The 20,391-nt window shown below is 43.0% G+C and overlaps 1 protein-coding gene across 2 annotated transcripts in view; it reads left to right on the top strand.

The window, feature by feature from the left end:
- LOC116691960 (ephrin type-B receptor 2) overlaps positions 1–14,291 on the top strand; it is a 56,643-nt gene extending 42,352 nt beyond the window's left edge. Inside the window, exons 9-16 of one of the 2 annotated variants that reach the window (XM_032519895.1) lie at positions 5,308–5,375; positions 5,494–5,619; positions 5,980–6,227; positions 7,279–7,494; positions 7,720–7,869; positions 10,543–10,736; positions 10,836–10,991; positions 13,922–14,291. In XM_032519895.1, coding sequence (XP_032375786.1) covers positions 5,308–5,375; positions 5,494–5,619; positions 5,980–6,227; positions 7,279–7,494; positions 7,720–7,869; positions 10,543–10,736; positions 10,836–10,991; positions 13,922–14,030 — 1,267 coding nt within the window. In that variant the 3' untranslated portion in view covers positions 14,031–14,291. The remainder of the gene's footprint in view (positions 1–5,307; positions 5,376–5,493; positions 5,620–5,979; positions 6,228–7,278; positions 7,495–7,719; positions 7,870–10,542; positions 10,737–10,835; positions 10,992–13,921) is intronic. The other variant, XM_032519896.1, reaches the window with a different exon arrangement.
- The last annotated feature ends 6,100 nt before the right edge of the window (positions 14,292–20,391 follow it).

Below are 20,391 nucleotides of genomic sequence, written 5' to 3' on the forward strand. Positions count from 1 at the left end.
AGGATCTGCAGCAATGTACAACAAAAATATGGTGTTTTTTGAAGATGAAACCATGTAAACCTATTCTAGCACAACCTCAAAATACAATTATGATCGTGAAAATTAGCATAATATGGGCGCTTTAAGGTTAGCTGGCTTGCACTCAAATGCAGAACTCAGAGACGGGGAAGTGAATGTGACTAAACAAGATTAATTCAACCGAATAATTAATTGACCGAGGTAATAATTATTGACGCAGGCAATGCATGCATTGTTGACGCTATTCAACACTACACTTAGCAGCAGGTAACGTTAGCCTAGCGTTAGCTAGCAGCTGGAGTAAACACGGTTAAAATGCTGCTGACAACTAAACGGTGTAAAGTGTGACTGTATTTCACTGGAGAGGATTCCAACTACAGTCTGTAGCTGCGGTTGTCTGAAAAATACAGACTCAGCCTTGCCTCGCCAGCCTCGTGGTCCATTCAAAGTTGTTGTCAAATACCCTTTTCGCAGTGGTTGTTTTCGCCGTTTTGTGCTCCTTTTTTTTAAATCAAGTTTTTATTGTATTGTTTTTTTTTAACAAACAGGACAGACAAATACAATTGAACAAGGTGCACTTTTTCATATATATATATATATATATATATATATACATACATACAGGACAAAAGTTTGGACACACCTTCTCATTCAATGCGTTTCCTTTATTTTCATGACTATTTACATTGTAAATTCTCACTGAAGGCATCACAACTATGAATGAACACATGTGGAATTATGTACTTCACAAAAAACTGTGAAATAACATGTACAGGGGTTGGACAATGAAACTGAAACGCCTCTCATTTTAGTGTGGGAGGTTTCATGGCTAAATTGGACCAGCCTGGTGGCCAATCTTCTTTAATTGCACATTGAACCAATAAGAGCAGGATGTGAATGGCCAATTAGCATGGTAAGAGCACAGTTTTGCTCAAAATATTGCAATGCACACAACATTATGGGTGACATACCAGAGTTCAAAAGAGGACAAATTGTTGGTGCACGTCTTGCTGGCGCATCTGTGACCAAGACAGCAAGTCTTTGTGATGTATCAAGAGCCACGGTATCCAGGGTAATGTCAGCATACCACCAAAAAGGACAAACCACATCCAACAGGATTAACTGTGGACGCAAGAGGAAGCTGTCTGAAAGGGATGTTCGGGTGCTAACCCGGATTGTATCCAAAAAACTTAAAACCACGGCTGCCCAAATCACGGCAGAATTAAATGTGCACCTCAACTCTCCTGTTTCCACCAAAACTGTCCGTCAGGAGCTCCACAGGATCAATATACACGGCCGGGCTGCTATAGCCAAACCTTTGGTCACTCGTGCCAATGCCAAACGTCGGTTTCAATGATGCAAGGAGCGCAAATCTTGGGATGTGGACAATGTGAAACATGTATTGTTCTCTGATGAGTCCGCCTTTACTGTTTTCCCCACATCCGGGAGAGTTACGGTGTGGAGAAGCCCCAAAGAAGCGTACCACCCAGACTGTTGTATGCCCAGAGTGAAGCATGGGGGTGGATCAGTGATGGTTTGGGCTGCCATATCATGGCATTCCCTTGGCCCCATACTTGTGCTAGATGGGCGCGTCACTGCCAAGGACTACCGATCCATTCTGGAGGACCATGTGCATCCAATGGTTCAAACATTGTATCCTGAAGGAGGTGCCGTGTATCAGGATGACAATGCACCAATACACACAGCAAGACTGGGGAAAGATTGGTTTGATGAACATGAAAGTGAAGTTGAACATCTCCCATGGCCTGCACAGTCACCAGATCTAAATATTATTGAGCCACTTTGGGGTGTTTTGGAGGAGCGAGTCAAGAAACATTTTCCTCCACCAGCATCACGTCGTGATCTGGCCACTATCCTGCAAGAAGAATGGCTTAAAATCCCTCTGACCACTGTGCAGGACTTGTATATGTCATTCCCAAGACGAATTGACGCTGTATTGGCTGCAAAAGGAGGCCCTACACCATACTAATAAATTATTGTGGTCTAAAACCAGGTGTTTCAGTTTCATTGTCCAACTTCAGAGTAGCGACCCTTTGCTCTGATTACTGCTTTGCACACTCTTGGCATTCTCTTGATGAGCTTCAAGAGGTACTCACCTGAAATGGTTTTCCAACAGTCTTGAAGGCGTTCCCAGAGATGCTCAGCACTTGTTGGCCCTTTTGCCTTCACTCTGCGGTCCAGCTCTCCCCAAACCATCTTGATTGGGTTCAGGTCCGGTGACTGTGGAGGTGCAGCACTCCATCACTCTCCTTCTTGGTCAACAAACAGCCTGGAGGTGTGTTTGTGGTCATTGTCCTGTTGAAAAATAAATGATGGTCCAACTAAACGCAAACCGGATGAGATGGCATGTTGCAGCAGGATGCTGTGGTAGCCATGCTGGTTCAGTATGCCTTCAATTTTGAAACAATCCCCAACAGTGTCACCAGCAAACCACCCCCACACCATCACTCCTCCTCCTCCATGCTTCATGGTGGGAACCAGGCATGTAGAATCCATCCGGTCACCTTTTCTCCGTCGCACAAAGACACGGTGGTTGGAACCAAAAGATCTCAAACTTGGACTCATCAGACCAAAGCACAGATTTCCATTGGTCTAATGTCCATTCCTTGTGTTTCTTGGCCCAAACAAATCTCTTCTGCTTGTTGCCTCTCTTTAGCAGTGGTTTTCTAGCTGCTATTTGACCATGAAGGCCTGATTTGCGCAGTCTCTTCTTAACAGTTGTTCTAGAGATGTGTATGCTGCCAGAACTCTGTGTGGTATTCATCTGGTCTCTAATCTGAGCTGCTGTTAACTTGTAATTTCTGAGGCTGGTGACTCAGATGAACTTATCATCAGCAGCAGAGGTGACTCTTGGTCTTCTTTTCCTGGGGGGGTCCTCATGTGAGGCATTTTCGTTGAAGTGTTTGATGGTTTTTGCGACTGCACTTGGGGACTTATTCAAAGTTTTTGCAATTGTCTGGACTGACTGACCCTCACTTCTTAAAGTACTGATGGCCACTCGTTTCTCTTTACTTAACTGATTGGTTCTTGCCATAATTTCAATTCTAACAGTTGTCCAATAGGGCTGTCGGCTGTGAATCAACCTGACTTCTGCACAACACAACTGATTGTCCCAACTCCATTAATAAGGAAAGAAATTCCTCTAATTCACCCTGACAAGGCACACCTGTGAAGTGAAAACCATTTCAGGTGACTACCTCATGAAGCTCATTGAGAGAACACCGAGGGTTTGCAGCGCTATCAAAAAAGCAAAGGGTGGCTACTTTGAAGAAACTAGGATATAAGACATGTTTTCAATTATGTCACACTTTTTTGTTAATTACATAATGCTAAAAGCTCTGGGTGTGGAGGGGATGTCTTGGTTGACACGCCTCTTCAACATTGCGTGGAAGTCTGGGACGGTGCCTAAGGAGTGGCAGACCAGGGTGGTGGTTCCCCTCTTCAAAAAGGGGGACCAGAGTGTGTGTGCCAATTACAGGGGTATCACACTTCTCAGCCTCCCTGGTAAAGTCTACTCCAAGGTGCTGAAAAGGAGGGTTCGGCCGATAGTTGAACCTCAGATTGAAGAGGAACAATGCGGATTCCGTCCTGGCCGTGGAACAACGGATCAGATCTTCACTCTCGCAAGGATCTTGGAGGGGGCCTGGGAGTATGCCCAACCAGTCTACATGTGTTTAGTGGATCTGGAGAAGGCTTATGACCAGGTCCCCCGGGAGAAATTGTGGGAGGTGCTGCGGGAGTATGGGGTGAGGGGGTCCCTTCTCAGGGCCATCCAATCTCTGTATGACCAAAGCGAGAGCTGTGTCCGGGTTCTCGGCAGTAAGTTGGACTCGTTCCAGGTGAGGGTTGGCCTCCGCCAGGGCTGCACTTTGTCACCAATCCTGTTTGTAATATATATGGACAGGATATCGAGGCGTAGTCGGGGCGGGGAGGGGTTGCAGTTTGGTGGGCTCAGGATCTCATCGCTGCTTTTTGCAGATGATGTGGTCCTGATGGCGTCATCGGTCTGTGACCTTCAGCACTCACTGGATCGGTTTGTGGCCAAGTGTGAAGCGGCTGGGATGAGGATCAGCACCTCTAAATCTGAGGCCATGGTTCTCAGCAGGAAACCGATGGAGTGCTTTCTCCGGGAAGGGAGTGAGTCCTTACCTCAAGTGAAGGAGTTTAAGTACCTTGGGGTCTTGTTCGCGAGTGAGGGGACTATGGAGCGTGAGATTGGTCGGAGAATCGGAGCGGTATTACATTCTGTTTATCGCACCGTTGTGACGAAAAGGGAGCTGAGCCAGAAGGCAAAGCTCTCGATCTACCGGGCAATTTTCGTTCCTACCCTCACCTATGGTCATGAAGGCTGGGTCATGACCGAAAGAACGAGATCCAGGGTACAAGCGGCCGAAATGGGTTTCCTCAGGAGGGTGGCTGGCGTCTCCCTTAGAGATAGGGTGAGAAGCACAGTCATCCGAGAGGAGCTCGGAGTAGAGCCGCTGCTCCTTCGCGTTGAAAGGAGCCAGTTGAGGTTGTTCGGGCATCTGGTAAGGATGCCTCCTGGGCGCCTCCCTAGGGAGGTGTTCCAGGCACGTCCAGCTGGGAGGAGGCCCCGGGGAAGACCTAGGACTAGGTGGAGAGATTATATCTCCAACCTGGCCTGGGAACGCCTCGGGATCCCCCAGTCGGAGCTGGTTGATGTTGCTCGGGAAAGGGAAGTTTGGGGTCCCCTACTGGAGCTGCTGCCCCCGCGACCCGACACCGGATAAGCGGTCGAAGATGGATGGATGTATATATATATATATCCAGTTGGATCCAGACATCCAGTGTGTGTCCAGAGGTAGTGTTCCAAAATCCAGAGCCTTGTGTGCAGGAGTGGAGGGGAGGCAGGTGTAGCCCCTCCTCGAAATGTAGCTAGTAATTACCAGACCCTCATCACATCAGGATCTGTTCATATGCACATCTTGTTCAAATCCGTGGAACTGGGCAGCCGGAATTCAGTGTGTAGGCACTGGGCTTAGAAAGTGGAGGGTTCGCCGTCTCTCCATCATGTGTATAGGTCCCTATTGCACATCGCCTTTTACAGTGAAAATCACAAGAGTGCACAACCACACAAGGCAAGAACAAAACATATTTACTGGTATGAAAGCGCACTGTTGATGTGTTCTCACAAAAAACATTCCCAACTCAAGGTCCACTGAGCAGCTTTCACCCACAGCAGCTGGTCTTTATCAGTGGATGGAGATTGATCTGTTGACACGCAAGCTTCTGTGTATTTGTCCGCAGCAGGAGAAGTCCCGAAAGACCAGAGTCGGAGTACACAGACAAACTCCAACATTACACCAGTGGTCACAGTAAGTAACACAGCATGTTGTTATCGGATAGACTGGCAGCCATTATCGCTGATGTTCCATGTGGCAGCTCTTGTTTGTGTTGTGTGTAGCTGTTGCTGTCTCCTCTGTCTCTCTGTTGAAGTGTCACCAGGAATGAAGATCTACATCGATCCCTTCACGTATGAAGACCCTAATGAAGCGGTCAGAGAGTTTGCCAAGGAGATTGACATTTCCTGTGTCAAGATTGAACAAGTTATCGGTGCAGGTAAAGACTGACCTTGCATAAAAAAAAGGAAAGGATGTCAGGTTTCATTGAAGCAAGTGAGGAGGGGAACTCTATTCTGTCCTGTTCAGTTGTCACAAGCGGACATTTTAAGGAACTCCTATTTCACTAGTTGGAAGTCTTCCGCAGGGGACTAGATCAGGGAATGCCTTGCCCTATCCATTCAACATGTCGTATCACTGCCTAATAAGATAAGAACATAGAATATCTATAATTCCTGGGAAGATTTTGTCAAAGAGACAGTGATAGTTGTTTAATTACGTTGGTTACTTGAGTCATTTTTGAAGAGGTGTGTTCACTCATTCATTCACTTTCCACTGATTGCTGTCATGTTGCTGTCAGGTGAGTTTGGTGAGGTGTGCAGTGGAAACCTCCGGCAGCCTGGGAAGAGAGAGGTCCTGGTGGCTATTAAGGCGCTGAAGGCGGGCTACACCGAACGCCAGAGGCGGGACTTCCTGAGCGAGGCATCCATCATGGGCCAGTTCGACCACCCTAACATCATCCATTTGGAGGGGGTGGTGACCAAGAGCACCCCTGTGATGATCATCACCGAGTTCATGGAGAACGGCTCCCTCGACTCCTTCCTCAGGGTAAAGGAGACATGCTGAAGAATGATAAAGTTGTCTCCCAGCCACTGGTCATGAGCATCTTTTGCATTTCACTGCACCTGATGCAATACTGACATTTGTTTGTTGCAAAGCACAGACTAGACAGTTTTGAACATGTGTGACGTTCTGCTAATGGGTCTAAGTGGCTGCGAATTGCAATATTAATAAGTGATATATGAAAAAACAGTTACTACTATTAGTACTGTTACATTACGTTATTTTGCGGTTTTGAACATATTCCAGCTGCTCTGTTTGGAACATGAGCTGTTAAATTAATGGTATTATCGGCTGCCACTGGCACACCTGTTGGGCTCTGTCATCTGGCTGCGGATAATTATTTTCATATTTACCAGGGACAAGGCACCGTTGTTTGTCTGTTGTCTCAAAATCAACAATGCTCAGTGTTCTCTGTGTCTTTGGGAAGGCTTTGCGGGGGTCAGCTGAGCCCAGGCGCCATGGCACATCCTTCCTGTAGCCGTCTTGCAACATCATTCCCATCTGCAGTCACGAATCATACATTTCATATTCAACAAACATTTAAGTAAACAATGTGGCCTGATTCTGGTGCTCAAGCAAAGGTCATCTTTCATAAATGATCACAGCAAATTTCATGGAAATTTATTGAGGCAAAAAAGAGTTCCTGGAGATGTGAAATTGAAATGTTAAGGTAGAGCTGGGCATATATTGATATAATATTGATATTGTGACATGAGACTAGATATCATCTTAGTTTTTGGATTTCCTAATATCATAATATGGCATAAGTGGTGTCTTTTCCGGGTTTTACAGAATGCATTTCAGTAAAGTGATGTAATTTTCTTAACTTACCCGACTGTTCGATCTGTTCTGTTTTTTGCATTTACCCACTTAGCCATTATATCCATGTTACTGATGATTATTCATCAAAAATCTCATTGTGTAAATGTTTTGTGAAAGCACCAATAGTCAACACCACAATACCATTGTAATATATTATCCTATTTCTATTGTTCAGCACTAAGTCATTTCATGTTTGTTTTTTATTATCTTCCAGCAAAATGATGGGCAGTTCACAGTGATCCAGCTGGTGGGAATGCTGCGGGGCATAGCAGCAGGCATGAAGTACCTGTGTGACATGAACTACGTCCATCGAGACCTGGCAGCTAGGAACATCTTGGTCAACAGCAACCTGGTGTGCAAGGTGTCGGACTTCGGCCTGTCCCGCTTCCTGGAGGACGATACTTCGGACCCCACGTACACCAGCGCTCTGGTGAGTCTGCATCAGGACTGGTGGACTCTCACGCAGAGGCACCATTATGTTGGAAACCACACGCTGGATATACCAACTATGCTAGCCAAAGTATTAAAATGGCTATCAAAAGTAGTTAACAAGCACAGTATCTGTATTCAAGTGTGTGATCCAACCGTAAAACCGTCATGAGTCCTCTGAAAGGCGCTCAAAGTTCCCTCCTGACCTCCCACTTGTTTTTTTCAGGGAGGGAAGATTCCCATCCGCTGGACGGCTCCAGAGGCCATCCAATACAGGAAGTTCACCTGGTCCAGTGATTGCTGGAGCTATGGTATCGTCATGTGGGAGGTGATGTCATACGGAGAGAGGCCCTACTGGGACATGAGCAATCAAGATGTGAGTAAAGCATAGAAAGGTCATGGAGCCCCATGACATCTAGTTTTAAGCACTATCGACCAGAAGGAAGAGCTTCAGAGCCAACACCGTTTCTATTTTCCTTTATACTCTTTATTGATCCCAAATGGGGAAATAGCAATTTACAACCTTTTGTAATTACACACTACACATATGCCTGAAATACACACACGATTGGGGGAGGGGGTTTGGTGCCTTGCTCAAGCGTCCAGAAGGTGAACTGGCTTCTCTCCAGCTACCAGTCCACACTCAATACTTCAGTCCGTACGGGGATTTGACCCAGCGTCCCTATGTACTGAGCTACTGCCACCCTCAATATATACAGTGCTGCTCATGAGTGTAGGAACCCCTGCTTACTAAAAGGAGGAATAAAAAAAATCCTCTTTTGGAAATTGATCTCAATGATCTTAATTAAAAAATGAGGAAAAATCCAAGCTTTAAGGACACACATTTTCTTTGTGAATAAATAATGTATCATAAATAAATAAATAAATAAGTAAATATTCTTCCTTAAAATACAGGGGGGATGAGTATACACCCCCTATGTTAAATTTCCATAGAAGCAGGCAGATGTTTATTATTAAAGGCCAGTTATTTCATGGATCAGGATACTATGCATCCTGATAAAGTTCCCTTGGCCTTTGGAACTGAAATTTTGTCCACTGTATCCAATGTTCGTTCAGTCGTCTTTGTCGCTGTATCCAGTAGTATTCTTTGAGTCTTGGTAGACCCATCCCCCCTCTGCCTTTCGGCAGCTGGATAGTTTCTAACCTAATTCTAGGTTGTTTACCTGCCCAGATAAACCTTGATATTATTTTGTTCCAGGTCAAGAACTGGGTTTGAGGGACCTCTACTGGTAGGGAGTTAAATAAATAGAGGAGCTTAGGTAGCACATTCATTTTGATTATTTCAATTTTCAAATTAAAATCTATCGGTAGAGTAGCCCATCTTCCCATGTCTTTTTGTATCGCTTAATAATTTAATAATAATTTTCTTTATGTAATTTAGACAATCCTTTAGTGATGGAGACCCCCAGATATTTTTATTTTTGGGTTCCAATCAAGATGATATCAATCCTGAATCTCTTTTGATGGAGTGTAGTTAAATGGTAGTATCTGTGTTGACATTAACTTTATATCCTGAGAGGTGCCTGTTGGTTTTTAAAAGTTGTATTAGTGCAGAGAGGAATTTATTTGGTTTTTCTAAGAAGGCTATGACATTGTCAGCAAAAAGTCCTATTTTTTTTTCTGTTCCATTCACCATTACTCCCTCCAGTTCTTCGTTTTGACGAACTGCTTGTGTTACAAAAAAGAGCGAACAAAGTGGGTGGGGCAACAACCCTGTCTGGTAGACCTTTTCAAGTTGATTTTATCAGTCAGACTTCCATTTACTTTAACTTAGGCAGTGGGTTGTTGATATAAAGTCTTTACGCTTGTTCTGATTTACTGTTAAGACCAAATAATTCTAGCACTTGTACAAAAATATCAGTTCACACAGTCAAATTCTTTCTCCGCGTAGATGCTTACTAATTTAATGCTTTTTCTGTTGTGCTTCATCTACAATATGCAACGTTCTTCTGATATTGTCCTGCGTTTACCTTCCACTTATTTTAATTCCAAAGGCCTAGGGAAGTTTATCAGGATGCATAGTATCCTGATCCATGAAATAACTGGCCTTCTGCCTCCCTCTATGGGAATTTAACATTTGTGTGTACATACTTATGCCCTATGTATTTTAAGGAAGAACATTTATTTAATCATGACATATTAGTCATTCACAAAGAAAGAAAATTGGTGTACTTAAAGGTTGGATTTCTTTTTTTCATTTTTTAAAAAAGGCATTAAGATCAATTTCCAAAAAAAGATTAATTTTTTTAATTCCTCTTTTTAGTCAACTTAAGCAGGGGTTCCTATACTCATGAGAAGCACTGTATATATTTTAAACAAAGCAAAGAAAAGCCCTTTGCTGCCCGTCGTTCATGTCTTTATATGTCGGCTGAGTCCTGCAGCGGCCCAGGTTCGAATCCAACCTGCTGTCCTTTGCTGCGTGTCATCTCTCTCCCCTTTACTGTCTGCTATGACTATAATAAAGCCCCCAAAAATACTCTTTAAAAAAAGAAGAAAAATCATCTTTAAAAAAATAATTAAAAAGGCAGTTTGCAGTGCTGATGAGCTGGCAGTGACAAATACTCCACCCTCTTAACATGCACTTTAGTTTAACAGTTTATTAAGTCTACATCATTTATTTCAAACATTCAATTTTTTTATTATGGGAATTAAAATTAAATTAAATTTAAACTAGCAAAATGAAATCAATTAAACGTTATCATATTATAAATGTAGTTATATAAAATAAAAATTAAATTAAATTTCCAAACAATGTATAGTATGTTATTTATAATACTAATTAATTGAATTAGATGAAAATTACATCAAATGAAAGAAATATCATAATTGGTGTTCAAGCAATAGTGCATCGTTATGAAAATAGCCCTGTGTGCAGGTGTACCAGATGAGAATATTAATATCAGCCTTATTTGTCAGAGACATTTAGCGTGTCCAGATGATGTCCACATGTGAACTGCTGTGTGTGTGGGTCTGTGTGTGGTTCTGGACTGACTCATGTTCTGAGACTCCACGTTGTACCTTCTTGTAGGTTATCAACGCCATAGAGCAGGACTACAGGTTGCCCCCCCCTATGGATTGTCCCAGTGCGCTGCATCAGCTTATGCTGGACTGCTGGCAGAAGGACCGCAGCAGCCGGCCCAAATTCAGCCAGATAGTCAGCACCCTGGACAAGATGATCCGCAACCCCAGCAGCCTCAAGGCCATGACGCCGCTGTCATCAAGGTAGGGGGAGGAAAGCCCCTCCAACACTACCACTGGGACTGGCCCACCGCCTCACTGACCAACTTTGTGTTCTTGTTTTGTCTTTGTTGTGTCCACCAGTGTTCACCTACCTCTACTGGATCGCACCACTCCAGACTTCTCCTCTTTCAGCACCGTGGAGGAGTGGCTGGATGCCATTAAGATGGGCCAGTACAAGGAGAACTTTGCCAACGAAGACTTCAGCAGCTTTGATGTTGTGTCTAAAATGACTATGGAGTATGTTGCTTACTTCCAATATTTCCTGTAGACTAGACATATGACACAGATTTGCTGATGATATCACCATGGTCATTGGTAGTTAGTTACATGTGATTTCAAACCTAATGCAGATGCATTACTTTGTAGTAGAACCAAATATCTTATATCCATATCTTCAAATTATAAAATAACATTGGAACCACTAATTTCCTCCTATTTCCGTCCAACCTATTTCAGCGCGAAGACATAGATTGATTGAAATGTAAAATAAAACAGAAAAGGTCATACAGAAAATAATATTACACAGCATGGAAAGCATTAGGCTACATTAATAACAAACTCTTTGTTGTTTTTTTGGCCTTTTTTACATACAAAGTATCTTAAAGAATACAGTTTCTTTCTCATATATTTATATCAAATATTTATATTGTTATTTCATGCATATTTCTTTAATTTTCTCCAAAATGATAATACTCATTAAGTAAATTAAATAAAATGAAAAATGGAAACTAAGAAAGAATAAATATCTAAATAAATAAATGATACCCGTCTCTGTATAAAAACTACATTTTACACCACAGACAGAAACACAAAAACACACCTTTACAGATTTGAAATTGTCATTTATCAGTAGTTGATTATTTTTGCTTTATACATGAATTGGACTGTCTTAATATGAACCAGGTCTGCCATCTTTGTTACTTGTAACTGTATAAATAATGAAATGGTATGACCCCCACACCCAGCATTAGAAATTCTTTATATTGCTCTTTTCTGTAGAATAAAAAGTTTGAGTAATAAACTTTACTCTACTGTAGCCTGACAAGCCAGACCCACATCCAGATGTTGGGTCTGGGAACTCACCATTGGCAGGGCTCAATGCAAGGGGCGGGATAGACTGTTGTCTTTCAAGTTCCCTCTGCACGCAATAGGATAGCCCTACAACCAACCAGAGCAGCGCTGGTTGATAGATTAAACGTTTGCCGTATTTTGTTGGCAAAACTCCGAGCACGTCTTCATTTTTTAGGAATGACTTCAGTGCTTAACTCCAAGTCTTCCAGAGTTGCAGACTAAGCTGATTCAAAAGGCTGCTGTTCTCCAGCAGCAGCAGCCATCTTCTGTGTTTTCAAGTAGCAGGGAATTCACGCTGAACCGTCGCAACTCTGCCGTCATTACGTTAAGCCCGCCCACCGACTCTATACACGATGTAATTGGCCTGACCAGAAGGTTTTTCCACCTTGCAAGCCAACAGAGAGTTGCTAGACTGACCCTAGCTACAAATTACATTTGCTGCCGCAAGGGTGCGTCTAGATGTCCTTTACGGCCTTATCTTTTAAGACTGTTTTATTCTTTTGGCATTTCTGCCTTATCTTGTTAGAAAAGGAACGGCAGGGCTGTGGTACAGACTAGAGGATGACACGGGAGTGGATTTTCACTCCTGTCCCGTCCCACTCCCATAGAAAGAAATCTTGTCCCGTCCCACTCCCAGACCAAAGTTTAAAAACTAATCCCATCCCATCCCGCTCCTGGTAAATTGAGTCCCACTCCCATCCCGCTCCTGTTTAAACTGACTCACGCTCCTGTACCGCTCCCATTTACATGCAAGCAATTTTGTCGGTCAGACGAGACTTGACACCTGACGGCAATTTTCGCTTGATGAACGAAGCGATGCTTGGCTGATTCTTTCCCGAATTTGCCTTGCAGGTGTGCCTCTTCAGACCGCTCGTCCCTGAATCACTTGCGTACTGGACTCAGACTAAGCATGTCTTACAAGCAGCGTACATCGTGCTATCACCGTCACATTCTACTCTCATAAACTTAAATATTTCAGACTTTCCGACCAGTTCTGTGAACTTAATAGACATGTCCTTACTTCTGACTTTGCGCTGTAAATCATTTTTTGCCACATCGATTTCTCCGCGGCTGTTAGCTCCCTCCATCACTGCTCTTTGAACTACGGCCGTGACAAAAAGCACTGATGGCTTCTGGGACGGCTGGGCTGTGTAGTTATTTTTTAATTGCGTTACATTGTAGGTGTATTAAAAGGAAACTACAAAATGGTGCATTTACGTTTTTTTGCATTTAGATTATTTTGTCGTCTTTGCTATCGGTTGATTCCCGCTCCCGTCTGCTCCCGTTAACCATTTATCCTGTACCGTCCAAATCCCGTGATTAATAGTAAATATGACTCCCATCCTGCAGGAATCCCACGGGAATCCCGTGACCCGTGGGATTCCCGAAAAAATGTCAGCCTCTAGTACAGACTAACCTGGACTGCTGTGATCGAGAGTCAATACTGAACATTATAATTACACAGTAACTTTACGTGCAAACATAGATTGGGGGGGAGGAGTAGAGGGGTATTTATATGCAGGTGACTTCAGTCCGGAGTATTTTACAATTATGGGTAAGTGGCAAAACTAGGGGCAAAAATCTCTCGGCGTCCACTTGCTGCTGCCTTGTCAAGCAGTCCTGCAAACCTTACAGCCACATAGGTTGTTTATCCCTGCCCTCTAATACGACCCACAGAGTCAACATGTTTAAACCAGAGAAGGCAAGGGCTGTGGTTTTAAACACGCCGTTAACGTTGTGAAACGGTCAAAGTTTGATTAGGTTTAGTCACCAAAATTATTTAGTAGGTTATTTGGGTAAAAATCAGTACATTTGTTACTTCACATGCGTGACGCAGAACGTGACACAGAACGTTTTTTTCCCACCATAAAGTTAAAAAAAAAACTTAGTTTGACGCTCGTATACTTCACCTTTCAGCATCATTCACCAGAGTGGTGCTGGAACGACTTACCAGGTTGTTTTTCCGGGGGAGGCCAATCTCTGTTTTGTATCTGCTCTAACATTATATTTTTAAAGTTTCGGCATCCAGAAAACAGTCAGTCAAATGTTAGTCTTGCAGAATACTGACGTGGAACTGATAAACAATTTCTCCTCAGGGACATCGTCAGAGTGGGAGTGACGTTAGCCGGCCACCAGAAGAAGATCCTCAACAGCATCCAGTCCATGAGGGCCCAGATGAACCAGATCACTTCAGTGGAGGTGTGATCCGGTAGCCCAGGAGCCCACATGCTCTGTTTACATTAGGAACCCTGTGAGGACACCAACGGAGCCCCAACCCCAACAGAGCATAGACCCAACGCAACCAGCGTTGCATTGGGTCTTTGCTGATTCTGTTTATTGGCTCTCAGGCTGAACTGAAGTGAAGAGATTTGCCCTTTAAACGGTCAACATATATAGCAATGTCAGTGTTGTTACAAGCTGCAAGACATCTGAATCACAGAACAACCAATCTCTTAAACCAGAGACTTTAAAGGTCCCATGACATGGTGCTCTTTGGATGCTTTTATATAGACCTAAGTGGCCCCCTAATACTGTATCAGAAGTCTCTTTTATATAGGCCTTGGTGGTCCCCTAATACTGTATCTGAAGTCTCTTTCCCAAAATCCAGCCTTGGTTCAGAGTTACAGCCCCTAGAGCCAGTCCCACAATGCGCTTTCCTTAGTATGTGCCATTTCTGAGTCTGTAGCTTTTGAGGAGAAGGGGGGGGGGCAAGGTGTAGGCTGGGGGTGTGCCCTTGACCAACTTCCAATTTGCTTGTTTGAAAGCCATGATGTTTGATGATGTCCATGAGGGAGGCGGGCAAAGCAGATAAAGGGGAGGTAACCTTGATTCCAGATTGGCCCATCTGAGCTTTCATTTTCTCAAAGGCAGAGCAGGATACCCAGGGCTCAGTTTACAACTATCACCATTTCTAGCCATTGGGGGACCATAGGCAGGCTGGGGAAACTCATATTACTGTTAAAAAACCTCATAAAGTTACATTTTAATGCCATGGGACTTTTAAACTTAAATCCTGTGGTAGCTGCTCATCTGAAAATGCCATGACTATTGACATTTTTAAAAAGCCAATCGGCGAGGAAATATACTTCAGCCGCCTGAAAAGGACCATATGCAAATGTTGACTGGCCCACGCTGTCGGTCGATTACTGTGACTTCACTGAGGCTGTGTAGAGTTGCTATAGCCAAGTCAGGAAACAAAGTCTTCTTAATCCTGTGGGTGTGTGAGGAAAAAGGGACAATTCCTTGTTGTTTGGTCATCAACTTGCACAGATAAACAGACTTTACTTTATTTTGTCATAGACCCCATCAAAAGCTTCAATGGGGTTTATTACTGTCTAGTTACCACTCCACCTCTAATGTGCAATCTTTGAGAGTTTCAAAATATTTCCAATTATCTCCCAGCTCAATTGTGTGTTTTTAAGATTTCACAGAATTGCACTCACTGTAGATACAATCTCATATTTACAAAATTGGTATCTCACCTGATGCTCATTTGTCTGATCCTGGCTCATCTGCGTATCTCTTTCAAATCAATCACTGCACATCTTTTTTTGTGCAAAATGACTAATACCTCAATGGGAAGGGTGACATTGTTTGCCAGTAGCTTCCAAACCCATTACACATCAACATCACTTTTACAACCTATGTGACTGTTGGTGTGACTGTGTGACTGTTGGACTGCTGTGGTTTAGGTTTGATTAGGTTTGCGCAGCTAAAGGTGCTTGGCTTAGGGTTTTGTTTAGGGTCTGCGGTTCCCGAACAGTGTTATGGTACTAACTCCTCTGCTTGTGACAGACATCACAACTAACAGGACCATTAGAGCTGTAAACAGAGACAGTCTTTACAGGAAAGAAGGCATTATGACCTACTTCAAAATGAGTGTTTATTCTCTCAGGTTATCTGTAGGACACACTGTTCGGATTATCCGTCAACGTCCTTCATCAACTGAGGTGAGAGGCTGAGTGCCGTATGACTGGGTGGGGATTCTAAAAGGTACATTTTGAGAACTCTATTATGTTAAATGTAAATGGACTGTTCTTATATAGCGCTTGTCTAGTCTCAATGACTACTCAAAGCGCTTTTACATAGTAAAGGGATTGGGCCAGGGATCAAACCACCAACGTTTCAATTGGCAGGCGACCATTCTACCACAGCTGCCCCTATGTTGTTTTTAAAAAGGTACATTTTGATAAAACTACTTTTTTTTTAAAATGGTATGACAATAATGTGTACTTCACAGGACATAGCAATCAATTCTCACCTCGGGCCATGTCATGTCTAAGTGAGTCTTGTTTGGTGTCGAGGCATTTGACATGTTACACCATTTCCTTCTACTTTACTAGTACAAAGCACAGGTTTACCCACTCAATCTGATGTCGGCCGACTGTGCACAAGTCAAAACCTGTAGTACCTGCTCCTGTTTGTGAGTGATCAGAATGGCCTCAATGCAGATGAGGTACAACACTCCAATAGAACCCCTAAATCCATCACATTAGCTTCCAGTGGACAGTTGAGTTCCATTACATTACATGTCATTTACCTGATAATTTTATCCAAAGCAACTTACAAATACTGCAAATGCCTGCCAACCTTCCGATTGGCAGGTAACCACTCTACCACTGAGCCACAGCCGCCCCGTCAGGGCCGGTATCCAGGTGATGTTCCCACTCAGCATGCTGTTGATGATGAAACAGTCTCTGCCTTGCTTTTATCACCACTGAGTCAGTTTACAGGTCAGACCTTAGGGAGGTGCAGTTCCTTCCATGTTTCTTCCCAAAGTCCACTATCATCTCTTTAGTCTCACTGACATTCACAAGCAGGTTGTTGTCCTCTTTTTTCACTTCTTTCAGGTGGGCCTTTCATGTTGTCTGTGATCAGGCCCACCACAGCTGTGTTGTCAACACACTTAATGATGGTATTGGAGTTGATTGGCAGAGGGAACATAACCCTGGGGTGCTCCGGTGTTAAGGATGAGGGTCGAAGAGGTGTGTCCGCCCACCCTTACCAGATGGCTCTGCCTGTTGGGAAGTCAAGGATCCACATGCACAGTGAGGTGTTTAAGCCCAAGTCCTTGAACTTTGTGACCAGCCCAGAGGAACTATGATGTTAAAGGGGAATTTGGTTTTTTTTCAACCTGGACTCTATTTTCCCATTTTTTTATGTCTTAGTGACTAATGGGACCATTTTTTTAAATTGGTCTAGTATTGCGGAAGAGTCCTTTACGGCAATTGCGCACTAACAGCATAAGCTTACCTCTCTTCTCTATTACTCTTGAAACAATTTTTTTTTCTTTAGGGAAACGTGCTATGGTAAAGGATTTCTTCTCCTCATGGTCTGCCAGTAGTCACCCAGGCCCAAATTAACACAACCTTCTGGGGTTTCCCTTCCTGTAATTCTTTTTTGCATCCTTTACTGCTCTGCTTACATTGTAGGCTGCTTCTTTATAATTGACCATGTTTTCAGATTGCAGTCCTAATTTCTAGGCTGCAGTGTGTGTGTTTATGGCATTACGGATGGTTATGGCAATCCATTGTTTCTTGTTGTGGAATGATTGAACTGTAGTTTTGTAATTTCTGTTGGTTCACAAATATAATCTACAACAGACTCAGTGAATCCATTGTTGATGTTGACAGTGGTGTCCTGGAACGTGCTCCAGACTGCGTTGTGTAGTGTAGACTGTAGGGTGGCCTCTGATTTGCTTGACCGTTTCCTGACCTCACGTATCACTGGGGGCACACGCCGTAGTTTGTTTACTTACTTTGACCTCAACAAGATGACCGCATGGTCGCGCTTCTCCATCGAGGGTAGCGATATTCCTCTGTAGCCGTTTTTTGAATGGTGTATTGCAGATGCAGAAAGACACTGTACTACACCGTATATATGCATGGTATGCACATTGCAGTGTTTTCAGCTGACCCTGTTAAAATTGGCCCTGTTTGATCTATTTTAGAGAAATCCAGTTAGTATGAAAAACAGTTTGGTTTCAGTTCCTGTACTTCCTGTCTATTTTACAAATCTGAGCCAATAATCAGGATGGCTTAGTGGCCAGGATTGTAAACTTTGTGATCTTCCGTCTAAATACATGAAAACATTTTAAAATAGTACATAAGCACCTTTTATCCCATATTTTATATACTATCTTTTGTTGATAAGAGTAGCCAAACAATCAGGTCTTATGGGGAAAAAATAGAATCAATAAAAGTCAAAGTGGCCCTCAGTGACAGCGCATGTGATCCTTATTTCCTTATTATGTAGCAGTGAGATAGCCTGGAAATCCAGACCCAAAGCCGAAAGATTAAGGGTCTGGCATTGAGTAATGAAAGTTGTCCATCTCGAGGGGCAGTACCAAGCGTACATTTGAAAATCTCACTGCACGCAGTTAAATAACAATCCCAACAACACACGGGATGACGTATCCAGAGCCCCATACGCTTAGCTACCCGCAGAGCTAACTGGTAGATTAAACTGCCGTCATCTGTTTAGCTCGCCTTTGGCCCCGCCTATATCAGATACACCAATGTGATTGGTGCAGCTTGGCTACAAGTGCATGGTTAATGAGCAGCATTATTTGATGCCAGAGCAACTCGCTGAGCAAATTAAAATTGTGCTCTTGCTAGAACTCTGGATTTTCAGGGTAGCAGTGAGAGACGATACTGCACAACACATTCTCTCTTAATGGAGTTGTATTTCTTCTACTCAATATCATTTATAGTTGTTTTTTATTATTATTAAATGACCATGCGAGTTTGGAGCCCACCACAGATGCACTGCTATGAGCACGGGCTGTCTCATCATGTATGTGCGCTCATTCACAAACAGAGAGAACAGGAATGACCTCACTTGAATATGACCTCTCTATGTACAGTTTTCTTTTTGTAAGTGAATCAATGTGTGTGTGTGCTGTGCTCCGTCCATATGCTGGCCCATGTCTGAGCTGCACTGTGGCAGCTTCTCAGTACTCACATAGAGCTGAAATGGGCCTGTTTCTAGGTCAGTCAGCAGCTTTCCTTTGTATTTTTCCTGTACAAGTTGAAACCATTCACATTTAGATTTTTGAGGAACATGATGAGAAATTTGCTTGTTTTCATTCTCGGTGGGAGTGAGGTGTTCAGATGGATTCAAACCCACAATGTCATATCAATAAAAAATAGTTCATCCATCTGTCCGGTAGAGTGCATGTTTCCAGATGTTATCAGTTAGCACATGGTGTCGGTCCCTGTACAGCCACCATGGTACAACATAGAAACCAACTGATAAATAAACTTACCACAGATATATATCAGTGTTGCAACGTATGTCAGCTAATATGTAATATAGATAGCATTATCAGATTTTTTTTAAACTGGTAATGTCCCCCAAAACTAAACACCTGGCAACCACGATGTGACAATACAACTTCTGTAAGCTGGTCCCGCTGTTGTTCATCAAGAAATAGATCCCAGCCACCTGAAATTGACGCTTTCACATTTCTGTCTGTACACAGATTCAGTGTGTTGGACTGGGGGTGGGAAGGGGACAGAGTACCCACATGTAATGAGGGCCCAAAAAGGTGCTAGAATAAATAGGTGTGGATGTAGGGAGGGGCCCATAGAGAATGCCTTTCTACTGGGCCCAGACGTTTGTGCTACGCCCCTGAACAAGATACAACATGTTAAAGGGGTCGTTTGGATTGGGTGTTGGTAAATAGTTTTCTTTGATTGAGAGATATCCATCATTTCATCTCACTCTCTAAAAGAAAGGGAATAAGCTTTTTTACATAATGTTGAACTCAAAGTGCCCATATTATGCTCATTTTCAGGTTCATAATTGTATTTAGAGGTTATATCAGAATAGGTTTTCATGGTTTAATTTTCAAAAAACACCATATATTTGTGTTATATATATAATACCATATATATATCTCACTTCTGTTCCATCTTTATTAGGAGTCGCACATGCGCAGTAGCTAGGTAAGGACTAGCCAGTCAAAAGGAGAGTGTGAGGGCGTGCCCTGACAGTAACTAGGTAAGGACTACCAGCCAGTCAGAAGCAAAGAATGAGGGTGTGCCCTGACAGTTCTTAGGTAAGGTGTATGAGGGCCATACTAGCAGCTAGGCGAGCATTATAATGTGTGTTACAAAGTGACGCACGTTTGTCCAGGAAGTAAAGGCTGGACTACTGTAGAGCTGTTTCTAAACCTATAATGTGCACAACTATATATATATATATATATATATATATATATGTGTGTGTGTGTGTTACACAATAAAGGAAAAAGGGAAAAAAACAAAAAGCATAATATGAGCACTTTAATCCACTATGTGCACAATTGAAAAAAAAATGTGCAACTATGGCACCCCTAGTGGTAGGGTAAAAAAGTGTCATACTTAACAACTGAAAGCAAATTGGCGGCTTCCACAACTCTGTATACAGTGGAGAGCAGTTGGTCTACAGTCTTCAAGGTGATGGCTATGTGTCAAGTCCAATATTTCAGCTTTATGGAGTACCTGTTCCCTTTACTGCACAACCTTCCTTTTTGCCTGAAAACATTTCTATTCTGTGTGGAAAGGAATTTTAAATATATTTC

This window comes from Etheostoma spectabile, chromosome 7 (genome assembly GCF_008692095.1).
Source record: "Etheostoma spectabile isolate EspeVRDwgs_2016 chromosome 7, UIUC_Espe_1.0, whole genome shotgun sequence".
Lineage (NCBI taxonomy): Eukaryota > Metazoa > Chordata > Actinopteri > Perciformes > Percidae > Etheostoma > Etheostoma spectabile.